We start from the raw sequence: 18351 nt of genomic DNA on the forward strand, positions 1-18351 counted from the left end.
TAACAACTATCTGACCTAATCGATGAACTTCAGCCAAGGCAGTAGAGCTGAACCTCTTTCAGATAAAATACGAGCGGTGTGTGTTTTAACAGAGAGCTAATAGAGATGTAAGATTCAGCACAGATATTTGACTCCGGCCAGGGTGGGAGCTGGAAGAGAGCCATTCTGTTCTGGTGGCATCCTCATACAGATTATAAAAAAGACAGGGCTGGATTCGAACCAGGTCCTTCACTTGTGGAAATCACTGACCACTGACTCTCAGAGCTGGAGATGTGGCTCCCATGAGTGAATTTTTGCAGTGTAAGCTTACATAGCTGCATCAGGATCCCCAAAACTTACGTAAAACCTGGTGCATGCTGTATGCCTTGAATCCCAGTCCAGCCCCAGGCAGGTAGAACCCCAGGGTTTGTTGGACAGACAGCCTAGCCTGAACAATGATCTTCTTTCAGTGAGAGTCTGTCTCAAAAATAAGGTGGAGAGTGAAGAAGAAACATCCAACACCAACCTCTCACCTCCATATGGGTGCATGTGCTCACACACACAATATACAACACACACACAAAACACATACAATATTGAAAATAATTCTGACCCTCAGTCTTTAACTTTCTCATGGAAGGAGCCTCAAGAGACAGTGTATCTGGTAAGCTCTGGGGGACTGTTAGGTGTTTGGACTGGTTTGATCTAAGAGACCCCCACATATCCACCATTGAAGTTGCCCTTTTGGGCATTGGCTTTGTACAAGGTGTGGGCTTTGGATAAGCATTTTTCTAAAGGTGGACTACAAGGAATTTGCAAAGATTGTGAGTGTGTCTGTATGTGTGCGTGCGTGCATGCCCAAGGTGCGTCCACTCATTGATTCCCCATCGATTTCCGATCGAGCTAGCACGTGCTCACTCAAAGCTTTCCTGTAATTCTACAGCAACTCAAGGCTTCCAGGAGCGCCTGAACAGTCACATGCCTGCATTCTTCAAGTTGGCTGATACACAACACCTAGGGAGTGAGGGGAGGCACGAGCTGAGCTCCCGGGCAGGAGGAGCTGCAGGGAAGCAGGTTAGAGGAGGAGGAAGGCCCTCTGGCTTTCAGGTCCCGGAGAGTGTTTTCACTGGTAAATATAACCAACGCGCTGCACAAATTACTGAAATATATAATCTGTCATCGGAGCGAGTACTTGTCACAGTCGCCTGCTTCCGAGTGCTTATGAAGTGCCAGGTGCCATGTTCAGTACATCACATCCACATGCTCTTTCAACCAGGACCTCCCTGAGGACTGAGGACGGCACTGTCCTGGCGCTGTCAGACGGGCAGATTCAGATCCTACACACAGAAAGGCAACCCACTCAAGGCCACACCGCTGGAAGGGAAGACTCAGGACTGAAGCCCAAGCCTGTCTGCTCCCTGACACCATACTCCGCTGCCACAGGAACTGCTACAGGCCTCAGTATCCTCACTCACAAAATGGGACATTACAACCTGCTCTGCTTGCCTTATAGGGTTCTTCTATTGGGAAACAGGGGCCGAGATACACCATGGGGGCTGGGAAGATAGTTCGGCTTGTAAAGCGCTCAGCTTGCAAGCGTGGGGAGTGGAGGTTAACTCTCAGAACCCATGCTTTAAAAAAGCTACGTGTGATACCAAGCACTGATCCCATCACTGGGGAGGTGGAAGAGGGTGGGTCCTAGGAGCTCTCTGGCCAGACAGAACAGCCTTCTTGACAATTCTTAGCCAGAGAGAGATCCTGTCTCTAAAAGCAATCAAGAAACCAATAAATAATGAAGAAATATATAAGGGTAGATGGCAACTGAGGAATGACCCTTGTGATAGCCTACACATGTGTGTGAATCCATACATGTGAGAACATACACACATATACACACACATTTACCCAAGACAAAAATAACATGAATCTTTTATTCATTTTTTCTATTTTATTTGTATGAGTGCTTTTTCTACATGTATATCTTTGTATCATGTGTTTGCTTGCTGCCTGTGGAGGTCAGGAAAGAGCAACAGATCCTCTGTGGAATTGCAGGTGGCTGAGACTCTGCATAGGTTCTGGGGATTAAGCCTGGCTCCTCTGGAAGAACAGGCAATACTCTTAACCACTGGGTCATTTCTCTAGTCCTGGACTGTTCAGACTTCTACAACATAATTCAACAGCACTGCTCCCGGGTTCCTCGGGGAGTACCAGAACCTTCCTCCAATATACAGCATGCTGTGTTTGAAAACCTCTGGAGGTAATAGATTCTGTGATCTCATCACAAGACATCAGCAAGTGATGTAAGGAGTGTTAATTTCCTCTACTTGACCACTTCATAATGTATATGTATTTCAACACAGCAGACTGAAAAAAGAAACAAAGTTGGCTCCTCCACACGCAAACAACATGAGAGGAAGGGCACTCTTGACTTGCCTGGTAGAGAGTGGTTGCACACCAGAGCTCACAGCTGTCTTCACCCCAGTAGAACATCTGGGAATGAATATTATCATCACACTACTCTCAAAAACTCTCACAAAGTCCACGGAGGGCATCCAAGACTAGGGTCCACAAGTGGGGTCAAAAGACAAGCCACTCCGGTCTCCATCAGACATTCAGCCAACAGCAGCATCCTAAAAGCCCATATGCAAAATTACCCTGACTCCTGACCATAAAGATGGTGAGAGATGGTAATGCTGGCCACTAACTTGGAGGGCAACTGTGATGGCCACTGTTATCCATCAGTTTGACAGAATCTAGAATTCCGTGGTAGACGGCCTCTGGGTATTCCTGGGGAGGGTAAGCCCAGCTTTGGTGATGTAGCGAGGAAGTGGGAAAACCATCCCCTGTGACCGGATCCTGACCTGTAGAGGTGGAGAGAGGAAGTTGGGCAGCAGCATCCTTCGCTGTCTGCTTCCTGACTGTGGAACTCAAGCTCCTGCTTCTGTGTCTTCCCCACCATGGTGGTCTGCACCTTGAACTGTGAGCCAAATAAACCCTTTCTCCTTTAAGTTGCTTCTGTCAGCTACTTTATAACAGCAACAGTACAACAGCTGAGGTAGAACCTGGGCTGTTTCATGGCTTATGTGTAAAGTTACAGGGCATCGATGCACAGCTCTTGTTTCCATGCAAGAGAAGCTAATTCTAGAGAATGTAAGCAAAGAGAGAGTGTGTCAGGGTTCATTAAACACCTGGGGTCCAGGCTTAGCATCCCACCACTGCCGCCGCCACCGCCGCCACCACCACCACCACCACCGCAACAACAACAACCACCCTGCAGGCTCTGGAAAAGCCAGGTAAGCACACCTCCATTGTTATATTTTTAGTTTTATCTCTGTGTCTATGTATGGATCTGTGTGTGCATGTGTGCACACACGAGTGCAGTGCCTCTGAAGAGGGCTTCAGGATCCCCTAGAGCTGGACTTACAGCTGGTTATGAGGCACCTGATATGGATCCTGGGAACCGAACTCAGGTCCTCTGCACGTGTAGCACGCACTCTTAGCCACGGAGTCATCCCTGCAGCCCCATTTCCATTGTTCTCAAGAGCACCACCCAGGCCACCAATCAGCCTGGTTAGGCTGTCCAGACAACTGACACATAATGTCACTGGCTAGGTAGCTTCAACAGCAAATGCAGACACCTGGGGGTCCTGCCAGGTTGACAGTCCCACTAAGCACACCTTCAAGGGAGGCAGAACTTATTTTGACTCCTGGTTTCAAAGGCCTTGGTTCTGTTTCTTCTAGACCCATGCATGCTGAGGCAGGGCATCTCAATGGGATCAACTGGTAGAGTGACATGGCTCATGGGGAACAGGAGGCAGAGAGAGACACAAAGGGACCAGGACAAGGCACATTTGTCCAGGGCATGTCCTAGTGACATACTTCCTCCAGCGAGTCCCAACTCCTAACTTTCGCTACCTCCCGATTATGTCGTCAAACTACAACTCAATTGATGAGGTCAGAGCCCTCACGATACAATCAATTCCCAGCAGCCCTACCTCCGAATACCACTTTGAGAGAAGCAAGACATCTACACAGGATTCTCTTGCAGAACACTTCAGATCCAAACGACACCAGATGGTCTCTTCAGCCAGAGTGACCGCAGCCTGACTTTGGGGACCCCAAAGCCAGCAGGCAACAAGACAGCTGTGACAACCAATGCCACCTTCTCTCTTGTGCACTTTCGTTTTTATGTCTTAAGACCAGGTGTCACCTTTTAGACCAAGCTGGCCTCAAACTCACAAAAGTCCGAACGCCTCTGCGTCCGGAGGGGTGGGCTCAGAGGTGTGTGACACCTCACCTAGATGTCCTAGACACAGGCTTAGGCTCACTTACCCGAGATTCCCCGCGCCGGGAGGTCCACTCTGTCTCCACTCTATCCCACTAAGGACTTGTTTAAAATCCCATCTTCACACTCCACAGCTTCCCAGCATCACTCGCCCTCTCTGATATTATCTTTCCTGGTCTCACCTGTGGGCTGACTAGTAATATTCCTGTCCTTGAGATAATGTCTCTATAACCAACTAAGATTTATGTTAGGTTTTTTTGTTGTTGTTGTTGTTGATGATGTCATTTTTCCAGAAGCTGTACCATCTCTACTGATAAGAAATAGTGTAGATGAGATTAAAACCAGCATGATAAAGATCACCTGCGGATAAGAAAATAAAAGAAAGCCCACCATGATGCTAAGCACAAACTAAGCGCTCTGATAGATACTAAGAAAATGAATAAACACATGTGTAAGGCTTATTAAGAGATAAATAGCAGGCTAGAGACACGGCTCAAGGGTTACGAGCACTGGATGCTCTTCCAGAGGACCTGGGTTCTGCTCCCAGACCCATAGTGGTGCCTACAGCCATCTATAACTCCATGGGATCTGATACCTTCTTCTGGCTCCTCAGGCATAAATACACATGGTGCACAGACACACAATGCAGGCAAAACGCCCATACACGTAAATTAAATTTTAGAAATTAAAAGGCAATATAGCTCATTAGAAAGCATTCTGGATATTACACCTGTAACTCCAGCAATCAGGAGACTGGGGCAAGAGATGTGCTAAAGTCTGAGGCAAACCTGGGCTACAGTGTGAAATCCCTTAGATAATAGAGGATTATCATAGTTTTCAAAGGTTTGTCTTTGTTTTATGTGTATGTGGGTGTGTCTGTGTTGAGTATATATCACTTGAGTTCAGTGCTCACAGAAGATAGAAGAGACACTCAGGTTCTCTTGGAGCTGGGGTTACAAGAAGTTGTGAGCCATTTGATGTGGGTGCTAAGAACCAAATTTGGATCCTATGAAAGGACAGCAAGTGCTCTTAACTGCTGAGCCACCTCCCAGCCAGGGTGACTGTTTCCTTGTTTTCTAGTCTTTCTCTCTGCCTTCTAGTACTTTCTTGTCTTCTAGTCTTTCTCTATTTACTACTCTTTCTCTTCATACTTTGTCATGATCTCACAGACCCATTGAGACTTTATCTGCCAGAAGGAAAGAGGGTGATGCAGGCTAAAGGATGGCCTGAACAGGGAAAGATTGATGGTACACTGCACAGGGGCCTTCGCTCTAGACTATATAATCCATCTCTAATTAGTTAAAGTATAAACAATATATTGTGGAGCCTCCATAGTTCACAAACATCAGGAAGAGCTGAAAGAATACATGTAAGTCAAATGTTAAGCTCCTCCAAATAAGTGTTTCATGTCCTGCTCCACCCTCCCCGCTGTGCCACACACACACACACACACACACACACACACACACACACACACACACACACACACACACACACACACACACACACCGGGAGAGAGAGAAAGAGGGGGAGGGAAAGAGAGAGAATTTAACTGTGAATCAGTCCTGTCTGAGTTCAGTTGGTTGCCAGAATGTCTAAGTGTAGTTTATGTTCTCAGTCTCTCAGTCTCTGAAACACAAGAAGGTACAAGGTATGTGATGTTGGAAGAGAGGGTAAATTTAATTCACCAACACTGGTTGATGGAGGAAGGTCATTGGTTAAAAAATAAAGAAACTGCTTGGCCTTCGTAGGTTAGATCATAGGTGGGTGGAGTAAACAGAACAGAATGCTGGGAGGAAGAGAAAGTGAGCTCAGAGGCCATGCTCCCCTCTCCCAGGCAGACGCAATGCAGCTCCGACCCAGGATGGACATAGGCTAGAATCTTCCCGGTAAGCGCACCTTGGGGTGCTACACACATTATTAGAAATGGGCTAGTCCAGGTGCGAGAGTTAGCCGAGAAGAGGCTAGATATAATGGGCTAAGCAGTGTTTAAATGAATACAGTTTGTGTGTTGTTATTTCTGGTGTAAAGCTAGCCGTGCGCGAGCCGGGCAGGACGAAAAGCAGGCCCGCAGCTTCCTCAACAACTGGTGACCTTTGTGTATGTCTCTGTATGTGGGGAGCCCAGAGAACAACTTTGGATGTCACTCCTAAGATGCTGTCTAGCATGTTTGTTTGTTTAGAAAAGTTCTCTTGCTAGCCGGGGATTTGCCAAGCACCTAGGCTGGTAGGCCAGCAAACCCCAGGGGTCCTCCTTTACCCACCCCCCAGTGCATGTACACCCAAGCATGTACCACTATGCCCAGCTTTTTAAAATTTGGGCTCTGAGGATCAACTCCAGTCATCATATTTGCAAGGCAAGCACGTTACCAACTATGCTATTTCTCTAGTCTCCTGCAGCTTTCGCTAGGTACTTACTAGTCTTCTCCATTTTATTCTTGAGTTTAATGCAGGAAGCACGCAAGAAAAGTGCCTTCTCTCCGACTCCCACCATCCCTGAAACTCTAGGAAAACAGGGCACTCTTCCTCATTGACTTTTGATCACCATAACACATGCAGGGCTTAGCATAAGGTAGATACTCAGCAAATGTTAAGATGTATAAGTGGATGAATGAATGGAAGTGGATGGATATGGATGGTTGAATAGATGGATATGCATGGATGGGCATATATGGGTAGGTGGGCGGGTGGGTGGTCAGATATGGATGCAGGATGTAAGGATGAATGTATGTATGTATGTATGGATGGATGGATGGATGGATGGATGGATGGATGGATGGATGGATGTTCGAGCACACTATAAAGTTTTACTCTGCTGAATCTATAATCCAGTCTGTCCTAGAGAGTAGCAGTGCCTACTATCTATACATAGAGCTACTTAGCCTTTGAGATGTAACTAGCACAAATAAAGAGATAAATTTTCATTTTACCTTGTTTCCGTAAATTTAAATTTAAGAAAAATTTCTAATTCTATTTTGTAAGAATTTTTTTTTTTTTTTGGTTTTTCGAGACAGGGTTTCTCTGTAGCTTTGGAGCCTGTCCTGGAACTCCCTTGGTAGACCAGGCTGGTCTCGAACTCACAGAGATCCGCCTGCCTCTGCCTCCCGAGTGCTGGGATTACAGGCGTGCGCCACCACCGCCCGGCTTGTAAGAATTTTTTTAAAACTTGCAGTCTATTTGTTGTATTATGTGAGTGTACTTTGTTCAGCTATAAATTTTATGAGAGCTAAATACATCTCCAATATTTCAAATGACTAGTTAACAAACACTGGCTGTTTTCTGTCACTATGCCAAAATTCTTGAGAAGGAAGAAGGAAGAAGGAAGGAAGGAAGGAAGGAAGGAAGGAAGGAAGGAAGGAAGGAAGGAAGGAAGGAAGGCTCACAGATTCAAACGTCCTAGCCATGGCCAATAAGCCCGGTGGGGTGGCTTTGGCCATGTGACAACACAGAGCATCATGGTGGGAGCAGGTGGGAGGGCACCTCATGGTGACTGGAAAGCAAAGAGAGTGGCAAAGAAGAAGATGGTAAATCTTATCATGAGTTCTCTCCAAACACTTAACTCCAGAAAGTAGGCTCCATCTCCCCAAGGCTCCATTACCTCCCTCTCAGCAGCACAAGGCACACTGGGGACGAAGCCTGTAATACGTGGGCTCTGCAGAGACATCGCGGACAGAAACTACAGTGGTGTACAGGTAGAATGTGCTGTAACTGTGGAATGCATCCCAGGTGCCAGGCATTTAAAATGAAAAACAATTTGAAATGTGCCCATGGGCCGGTGAGAGTCGGCTTAGTAGGCAGAGAGAGGTTCTTCTCTCCAAAGCACAGAGACCTGAGCACAGGGCCTGGAGCTCACATAAAGGTCGGCGAAAAGAGTCTCACAAGGCTGCCTTCTGGGCTCCACATATGTGTGCGCCCATCACACACAAAAAGCACACAGCAGCAATGACAATAAATTAGAGCCAGCGAGGAGGCGAAGTAAATAGAGAGCTCGCTGCATAAGGCTAATGGCCTGAGTTCAAGCCCCAGAACCCTCCGCGAAAGGTGAGAACCAAGTCCCAAAAGTTGTTCATTTATCCCACACAAACCTGCTTGTTCGCTCGCTCTCTCAAACACACACGCATGCACGTACACACACACACACAAAAATTAATTGATTAAATAGTAAATTTCTAAAGAATTTAAATACACCATTAATTTTTTGAACGGTTGTATGTGGAAATGATAACCTGGATATATTAGATTTAACAAAATATATTATCCAAATTGATGTCAAGTGCCTCTTTTTACATTAAAATTTTTATTACATTTATTTCCAGGGGAAGGGAGTCTCACTTGTGTCACAGTGTGTGTATGGAGGACAGGAGCCAACCTGCAGGAATCTGTCCCATCCTTCCACCAGGTGAGTCCTAGGTTGTCAGGCTTGGCAGCAAGTGCCTCTGAGCCATCTCAGCTTCCCTCTTTTTACAGTTTTGAAGCGACTCTTAGGAAATGTGAATGCGTGCATGTGGCTCTCGCTGTATTCCAACTGGATAACAAATATCTGGACCTCAGTGCTATCACCCGCGCTCTGAGTAAGTACTGAGACAGTCTTACCTGTGAGCCCTGGAGGCGCCGACTCCACCCCACCCTGTGATCCCCCGTCTACTCCCAGACCCTTGCCCATGGGAGCAAGACAAGACAAGGCCTCTGTGACACCCAGGAGAGCAGTCATGACTTTGTTTCTCAGAACCAGACAGGTGACCTGTGAAGGGAAGGGTTGGAAGAGAAGCCTCATGTGGCCACCAAGCATTTTTAATAAAGTCAATACACAAGAGGGAAATAGCTCCCTGCAAGGGGGTCACTGTGTGACATCTCGGTCCAGACTGTGGACTCAAAGGTCCTTGGTAGGCCTCTTCTACTCTTGCTTGGCTCCGAGGGTGGAAAGTCCTCATTCTGCTCATCCCAAAAGTTAGAGCAAAGCATTAGGTCTTCTGGCACCCACTACCATTCCCCCTCTCTTGACTTTAGCTACCAGAAATATATACTAGTCAGGTGGGAACCATGTAGCCTGCACCTGTCCCGGGACGTCCAAGCATCCTTTTGTCTGCCCTGGAAACTCATTCTGAGAAGCTGGCCTAGGCAGCCTGATTGACTAATCTTGGTTGTCAGCTTGCCTGGATCTGGAATCAGCTCAAATGCAAGCTATTGGGCATGCCTGTGACATGGGTTAGCTTTGATTTTCTTATTTGGAGTGGAAAAGATCAGCCCTACATGTGGGGGCCTGGGGAGTACCTTCTGGTGACAGATAAAAGGAAAGACCGAGAGAAAAGGCTTGGCCCTTTGCCTGTTTGCCTTCACTCTGGCTGGCAAGTTTCTCAACCCCATCACAGTGGCAGTGGCAACTCTGGTATCAAACCCCAGTTCCCTGTTCCTCTCTTTAGGCTTCCAGTGCTGGACAGAAGACTTAGTGATTCTCCAGGAATCCTCTAGACCTTTGGCACAAACTGGGATTGCTAAGGAACCCAGCCATACGTACTAAACAGCTGCCAGGTTCTCAGTCTCTTTGGTGTGAAGACAGCCATGTTGCACTTTCCAGCTCATATCCTATAAGTTGATCTAATAAGTACCATTATAAAATATATATATTTATATATATCATCACTCCTGTCCCTCTAGCAAACCTTAACACACACCAGAAAGCTTCTCTCCTGTGATGGGAATCAGAACTCCCACAACCCCCCTCTCCTGTAACCCCTGTGGCTTCTGTTTGCTATATAAAATCAATTGTTCCAGAAAGGACTCCAAGGATGCCTTTGATTGGCCTGCAGAGAAGAAGCTGCGGGGGATGGAGGGGGAAATGCCCTTTGCTGGCCAATTCTGAACCAAGGCACTGACTCGGACAGATCAGCAGTGGCGTGGAGAGAAGGGAGAAGAAGGGCAGAAGGTGACAAGTGAGGCTTAAAGAACAGGGAGGGACCGGAAGGGCCCAAATCCTAAGATTTGCTCCAAGAAGAAGAACTGAGCTGCCTGGTACTGGTCTGCTTTCGTCCCAGAAGTGCACTGCAAAATCATCCATACACTGTTACCATCCAAGGTCACTGGAGCCTGGAGAGACAGCTCAGTGGTCAGGACCAGAGTTCAGTTCCCATCTCCCTGGCCAGATAGCTCACAACCTCCAGCTCAGGGGGAGCCAATGGCTTCTTCTGCCCCCCGCTGACACCTGCATTCACACATACACATATCTACACAGAATATAATGGAAATTTTAAAATTGTATTAAAAAGTCATACCTATGTGCAAAGTTATCAGTCTTGACAAAACTTAGTTAAGAAGAAAGGCATTTTTATGTCTTACTAATATTGCTCACCATTAAAAAGTACCAAAATTTACTTAAATGTGGAAGTGAACAGTTGGGGCTTTCCAGAGAGATCATCTGTCTTTGGACAAATTAACAGAACTATTGGGAAGCAAGAGTATTAATATCCAGAACTGTTGACTGGGCGGAATGGCCTTTAATCTCCAGTCTTTACTTGCTGGCCTTAAAGGAGACTTTGATCTGGAGGGAAATCTGTGCTCATTCACTCCCCGAATAGTTGAGGCTCTTTCAGTAGTTCTGAGGTAGTGACAGGGGATTTGTTTAAAAAAAAAAAAAAAAAAAAAAAAAAAAAACCACACAACGGTGGGGGGGGGGGCGTCCATAACTAGAGAGAGATGATGAAGCAGTGTGAAGCCCTGAGCCACAGGACAGGATCCTGAAAGGGGGCAACTGTAGGAAAGGGAGCCAGAGGCTTAACACGCTCAGCTGGAGGTGGAAAGACCTGGGCTGTGAAAAGATGTGCACCCTGAATGCTTCTCAGCTTCGTGTGTGTGTGTGTGTGTGTGTGTGTGTGTGTGGTGAGAGAGACAGTGGCAGAGAACCACCTTCATGGGAAGACGTGAAGGGACAGGAGCATGAGGCCAGTAGGTATGACTGCCCTTCTCTAGATCTGCCCTTGAACCGGCTGCCAACCTCCTCACACCCCTCAGGTGAGCTCCTCAAGGCAGCCCAACACACTCACTCTTGGTTCTCTGTGCACCTACCCTATTCTCCAAGCCCCACCCAAAGGCCTCTCCCATGATCCTCTCTGGAGACTACTCTTTGCTCCGGCCCACCTCAGCACCCTCCCTTCTCAACTCAAAGCTAAGCACAGCTCCACACCCACTGCATTCCCTAACCATATGAAGGCACTTCTAGAATGTTGCGCTCAGCTGACGGTGAGTGCATATCAATTCGGCAGAACAGACTCCAGAACAAGATCAAAGAAGAAGACATTCCCCATGATTCCTGCTTGGTGCTGAGACCCAGTGCTCCGTGAATACTTGTGGACTGAGCAGTCTCCATCTCAGTGTGCTTGCAGGGCCACCTGGCCGTCCACGAGAAAATAAAGCAGCATTTTGGAAGCTGACTGGGCTGTGGCCATCTCCCAGACTCCTGCGCCCTCTACTGACCAGGAGGGAACCTGCACTCAAGACAAAGTTGGCCAACAGGATAGAGAGTGGTCCTAAGGCAGGACTGATGGCAAGGCAGTCTAACCTCGCTGGAGGTTCCAGCTCGGTCCACCCGGGTCTGTGCCAATGACCCTGAACTCACAGGCATGACCAGGCCTGCTGCAGTACCCCACGAGGCCCCGCAGGCCATGCTTAGAGTTTCACATCCAGCTGCAGGCCACGGTTCTCCCAGGTGCCTCCGTGCATCGTGGCAGGGCTGCCCCGGGGGGTTCGGTTCAGGTAGTTCTGGATGACAGAGGCGCAGTCCAAGCGTTCCATGGCGGTCATGAGGTAGTGAAGCTCCTGCAGGCTGCCATTCTGTTCCTCAAACAGCTCCAGGATGGCCGCGGCGGGACTGCGTTGGCAGGACAAGAACCTGACAGGGAATAGTGAGAAGAAAGCGGAGAAATGAAGGAGCAGTATGAGGCCCACCCTGCAGCGCTCGCTCCCCTGGGTTCCACTCCTCTTGTGTCTCAGGTTCCTCTTACTAAGCTGAAATCCTGCGTGAGACAGCATCTGAGATGGCCAACCTGTTGGCATTGTGACAACATTGTCCTAGTTAGCTTGCTGTTAACTGGACACAAACTACAGTCATCTGGAAGAGGAAACTCCAACTGAGAAAATGCCCCCATCAGATTGCTCATAGGCAAATCTTTGGGGGCATTTACCTGATTAATGATTGATGTGAGAGGGTCTGGCTCACTATGGGTGATGCTACCCCCAGACAGATGGTTCTGGATGGTACAGTAAAGCAGGCTTTGGAAACCCATGCAGAGCAAGGCAGTGAGGAACATCCCTCCATGGCTTCTGCATCAGTTCCTGCCCCCAGGTTCCTGTCTTCAGTTCCTGCCTTGACTTCCCTTCATGATGGAATGTCATGAATAAGCAAACAAACCCTTTCCTTCCCAAGATGATCTTGGCCATGGTGTTGTATCACAGCAATAGAAAAGTCAAACTGAGACAGGTTTTATCTACAAATTTCACACTTGGGAATCATGCATGTTAAAAAAAAAAACAAGATGGAAAAATTCACACTTTAAGTGCACATAGGACTTCGTGTTGTGTCTCATGTATAGTTTCCTGTGATGGCCCGTCATTGTTTGGGAACCTTCTAGAATCTCTCTTACAATCTCTAACTCCTGACTGCCTCACTCCTCCACCACCCAGCGATGCCCTGCTTCTCCGACCTGTCCTTGCCCCCTTCCATCCTAAGCCTCCTGTCTCCTGGCCCATGCCTACACCACTTTGCATAGCCTGGTCCCCTGCACCTCAGCTGCTCCTCACAGCTAGAGTGACTGACTCTCCATGGTCCCCTCTCTGACATCTTTTCTGACTCTCCATTCTGCAGCCCTTTGGCCAGACCCAGCTATTCCTGCTTCAACTGTGTGTGTGTCTCTTCAGTGTTCCGCAATAGTGATCACACACAGAGGGCACACGGGAAGCTTGCTGTTGTTCTCGGGTTCTCAAGGACCTTGCTGTAGATAATTTGTGCTCCTAGGAGGTGAAAACATATTTCACACTGTGTCTCAAAGCTTGGTGGCCCATAGACAGGCACCCAACAATTGCCTCAATCTGTTCTGCCTCCAGGGTCTAGCTCTAGTTCGCCCATCCCTGACCACTGCCTTCAAGCCTGGGCTCTGGGACCTGCATAGAATTGTTCTTCTACCCATCCCTTTGTGAGCTTCTTGGCAGGGGCCCCAGCCGCATCGCCACTGTGCCTGCTAACACTGCCTGTGTTAACAAGAGGCAGGCTTCCAGCTCTGTGTTGTACACACATCATCCTGTAATCTGCTTTTCCATGCCTTGGGCCACAGTGTGGCAAGCGCTCCCTAGCATCAGTGACTTGTATCATTTCTTGTGAAATATTTATTGCATGCCTACCATGAGACAGACATCATATAACTGACCTCGCGCTGAATGGATGGGTTTGGCATCCTGGGGAGAGAGTGACGATTCTAAATTCTACTGAGGCACTGGTGCCCTTCTCTTCAACTGTAAAACTATGGCTACTTTTTTTTTCCACTTACAAAATCCATATAGCAGACACACAGGAGTGTGAACTTGAGGCTGACTTCCACAGAGAACATATAAAAGGCTTCCACTCTATGCCTACCCAAGGAATGAACTGGAACAATGGCTTGGCCAAGCTTAGACACACAGATGGGGCGGGAACTCTCACCAGCATCCCAGCAACCTCTGAGGCTCTCTTACAAAAACTGGAATCTTAATGTCTGCTCCCATTTTCTTCAGTCCTGAACTTTTACAATAATTAGAACAAAGCTATCTCCGGTATAAAGGACTGAGACACTGGGGACAAGTCACCCCCTTAGTCCCTGAGAGAGAGGAGGGCTATCCCAGAACCAGGTCTACTTGTCTTCTGGCCTTTGCCTCCTGACTAAATTGTAAGACAGTTGTAAGCAATTAGAGTCTTTTTTTTCCCCAGTTTGGAACTAAATCTATTTTTATCAATTGCTGTTTCCCAATTTCTTGGGAAGCATAGAGAAAGCAGGTGACTGGTTTACAGACCTGAGTGTCTGATAACAGTTACTTTGAAGTCTGAGGATATAGAATCGGCAGACACAGCTGTCCTTCCAAAGGAACTCAGCTGGGAAGATTCACTAACTTTCAAGTCACCTCCTTGTCTGTGGTCCAGTTCCCAGAATGTCCTTAAGTTGCCCTAGCCTAGCCCCCCTTTGACCTCCCTGATTGCTCACCGTATTTTCATGCCACAGAGTCCCATGTGGGAGGCTAGTCTACGCCAGTCATTCCCAGTGACACTGCTGGGCTCCAACAGCATCTGCAGCTGCTCAAAGAGCTCCGGGGGCAGCCTGCAGTGGGGAACAGGGTGTTTGCGAAAGGAAGGCTCAGAGACCAAAGGCTGGGCAGACAGTTCAATCTGCTGCCACACAATCACGAGGTCTTGAGTCCAACAACCAGCACCCACATAAAAAGTCTGGTGGCATGTACTCGTGACCTGAGCATGGGAGAGAGGGAGACAGGCAGATCCCTGGGGCTTGGTGGCCAAGAGCTCCAAGTCCCAGTGAGAGACTTTATCTCAAAAACAAGATTATGAATTCTGGGGAATAACACCTAAGGTTCACCACTGGCTTCCTTATGCATGCCCACACGTGTTTTCACACACCTACATACATGAACACACACATGAATGCACACATGCGTGCATACACACACACAAAGGGAACCTGACGTTCTCCATTGCATTACCTTCTGGGGATGCTGAGGCAGGATTGCCAAACACCCCCAGACAACAGTCAGGCCACCTTCACCTCACCTATTGCATGGGGGAGGCTGAGAGACAGGAGGTGGTGCCGCCCAGGACTCTTCCTCTGAGGCCTGGAACCTGAGGATTTCCATGTACTTGGATTCCAAGCCCTGAATCACCAACAGGGACAGGGAACACACTCAGGGGTCATGAGAAACTCCTCCCTCAAGGGGCCCCACTACATTCCTCATGACTTTCCTTCAACCTGCCACAGCCTTGTCACCAGAATATACAGCCTCCACTCCCCGATCCTTCCCCCTCCCGCAGCACCCTGGACCCTCTGACTCCAAACTTCAGGAGCTCCTCAGTCAGACTTAGATTTGCCCCTGAGAACAATAAAAACCGCACGGGGTGCATCCTAAGCTGCCAGAAGGCATGAGCAAGACAAGTACACCACCCACTAACAGAGAGACTGACCTCCAACTGTCCTCCCTAAATGACAATGTGTGGTGTCTGCCCCCATTTTGCAAGATGCTACTTTGGGTTTTCCAAAGACTCTCAGACCTGACATGCCTGTCTCTTCTCTGCTGCCGTGGGGAGTGGGGAGATAGCTAACCCCCTTTCCACCTCTCAAGTACCAGTTTCTAGTTATGCCCATTGAAGACAGATGGGGACCTTGGACGAGGCCAGGTCCTCCAGATCCCCTAGCTGTCCTGAGCTGGGAGAAAGAGCTAATGTAGGATTTGAATCTTTTAATATTCTATTGCATCCATCCATCCATAAAAAGTGCTCAAGGATGGAGGGTCAGTAGGGGCCAGCTGGTCTATGTCCCTTAAAGATCTGGCATGGTAGCTCTATGGCAAATGCACTCTTCAGCTACTTTGTTTTGTAATTAGGTCCCTATTCACTGCCTGCTGGACCCTTCTCCCTTGCCCAGACCTTCCACAGGTCCTGCAGAACTCACATCCTGGAAGGTGTGCATGGTGACAATGATCTCATTGGTTACTGCCGAGCAGTCTTCATTCTCATTGGCTACAAAAAGAAGCAAGATGGGTAAGAGCAGAAAGTGGGGCTGTAGAACAGGGCGGCTGGGAGGGACAAGCAGGAAGTGAGAAGGGCTCCTGGCATACCTGCCTTTCTCCGGAAGCAGAAAGAACGGAAGGGGCACTTTCCGTGCCAGATATGAAGGTGGGGAACCAGCTGGCTACTGCTGTCATCCACGTTTTCCCAACCTGGGGAGAGGACAGAAGCAACGGCCTTCGAGGACAAGGCCTTCCACAAGTCTTTAAGGAGGTTGTGGAGGGGCATCAGGATGGCAAGGGGCAGAAGGGTCTCAAGTCAATGGAAATCCAAGAGCTTGAGTGGGTACCTCAAACTGGCCTTATTCCTATGCCTGTGTCTCTACACTATACACACACACATGCACACCCACGCACTCACACACACTCGTGCGCGGCCCTTTAGTCTTCCTTCATCCTCCCGTTCTCTACCCCACCTCTTAAAGCAGTTGTATGCCCCAGAGATGCTCCTGTCCAGAACTATACAGAGAATTCCAGCAGGCAGGGAAACTCAGAACATAATTCCCAATCCGAGGTTCCTCTCGCTTCCAGCCTCCCGCCTCGCATCCTTCTAGTCCAGGATGGCTGACGAAGACCGAGTGGGAGACAGGAATGTGAACAAAGCCAGGGCAGCCTCTCAGGGCTGCGGGAACCAAACCCAGGAAATCATTTCCTGGAAGACTAGAAGGGAGCCCCGAACCGCCCTCCCACGGAGCTTTCCACCCCCACCCCTCGGGCCCCCTCACCCTCAGAGATGTACTTGAGCTTCAGACACTGGTCTGCTCTGGCCCCAGTGAAGTCGAAGAGCTGGCAGGGTCCACGCATGCGTCCACCGTGGGGCTGCTCATTGGTGATAGCCCACTGCAGGGCGCAGGGAGTATTGTTCAGGAAGTAGACACGCAACTGCAGGTGGGTCTGCCCGGGCGCCAGTGGGGAGCAGAACACTGCCAGCTGCAGCCACTTGCGGGCTGTCTGACCCAGGGGCGCCTCCAGAACGCAGGTGTAGAGGCTGCGGAGGGAGATGGTGGCGGCCGCCCATGCATAAGCACCAGGAAGGCCGGGATCCCAAGATGCCTACCACCATGCTCCTGACACCTAAGGGATCTCTGAGCAGGTGAGGGAGCACTCCAAGTAGGTGTAGGAGGAGGACCAGGTGAGAGACGGAGTGGCATAAAGAGTCGAGAAGCAAGTGGGCCATGGTGGCTGCGATGGTGACACTAGTCAACTTGACAGGGTCTAGAAGCACTGCAGACACAAGTCTGTGCTCGTCAGTGACGGAATTTCTCACCTGAATTATTGATGGGGGAAGACCCACCCTGACAGACAGGATGGGGTTCGTGCACTGAGTGAAAACCAAATGACTCAGCAACAGCCACCCCTTTCTCTAACGCTTGGCTGAAGAAGCAGCATGACCAGACGTCCAAGCCCCTGCCTCCATGGTTGACCTGTACCCAAGTAGCCTTCCTGAGTTTGCTTTGGTCAGGTGTTTGTCACAGCAGCAAGACTAATACAGTGACTGCCACCTCCTGGGGAGGCAAGCCAGTGTGTATTATCTGCAGCAGAGACAAATTAATCACGGGGAGCCACAATCTGAAGGGGGTCCTGCACATGGTCCTCTGGGGGTGGAGGGTGCCAAGGAAACGGGGCAGCAGAGGACCTCAGACCCAAGAGATGGAGATCAGGCATGATGTGAGCTTGAAAGGAGCAGCCTGCCCTTCCGTTTGGGGGTGGTCCTGAAGTGGGTCAGGGGCAGAGAGAGGCAGCTATGAAGGACAGGTGCGGAGATGGGACAAACTTACTACAGGTGTGTCCAACCTTTTTTTTTTTGTTTTTCAAGACAAGGTTTCTCTGTAGCTTTGGTGCCCGTCCCGGAACTAGCTCTTGTAGACCAGGCTGGCTGTGTCCAACCTTTTGACACCAAGGCACAATGATGTCATCCACAGTCACACTCAAGAACCATACAATTAAATTTCAAAAAAAAAAATCTCGGTGTTTTAGGCAAGCCTACAATTCTGTGTTGGAACTTGTTCACAGCCATTTGGGCCGTATGGACTGTGGTTGGATGTGCCTACTAGACAGAGGGATGGGTTGAATCAGGTGCCTCCAGATAGGCAGAGAGAGAGAGCAGTGCGACACAGTCTCAGATGGGGTTTCCATGACAGAAATGACTGCTGTGGACATTAGAACAGCAGACTCAGAGAGAGGGCCACAAAGGTCCTAACAGACTGTTGAAGCATCTAGAGGAGGACAGGGGCAGCAGTTCTGACACAAAGACAAGAAGGGGGCAGAGAGAGAGAGGGA

At 48.9% G+C, this 18351-nt stretch overlaps 1 protein-coding gene across 1 annotated transcript in view; it reads right to left on the reverse strand.

The window, feature by feature from the left end:
* Window positions 1–11922: 11922 nt before the first annotated feature.
* Unc5cl (unc-5 family C-terminal like) overlaps window positions 11923–18351 on the reverse strand; it is a 7721-nt gene continuing 1292 nt past the window's right edge. Inside the window, exons 3-8 of the mRNA XM_005359686.1 lie at window positions 16797–17059; window positions 16123–16224; window positions 15957–16024; window positions 15062–15162; window positions 14484–14597; window positions 11923–12145 (exon numbers count right to left, since the gene is read on the reverse strand). Coding sequence (XP_005359743.1) covers window positions 11923–12145; window positions 14484–14597; window positions 15062–15162; window positions 15957–16024; window positions 16123–16224; window positions 16797–17059 — 871 coding nt within the window. The remainder of the gene's footprint in view (window positions 12146–14483; window positions 14598–15061; window positions 15163–15956; window positions 16025–16122; window positions 16225–16796; window positions 17060–18351) is intronic.

This window comes from Microtus ochrogaster, linkage group LG2, assembly GCF_000317375.1.
Source record: "Microtus ochrogaster isolate Prairie Vole_2 linkage group LG2, MicOch1.0, whole genome shotgun sequence".
NCBI classification, from domain to species: Eukaryota; Metazoa; Chordata; class Mammalia; order Rodentia; family Cricetidae; genus Microtus; species Microtus ochrogaster.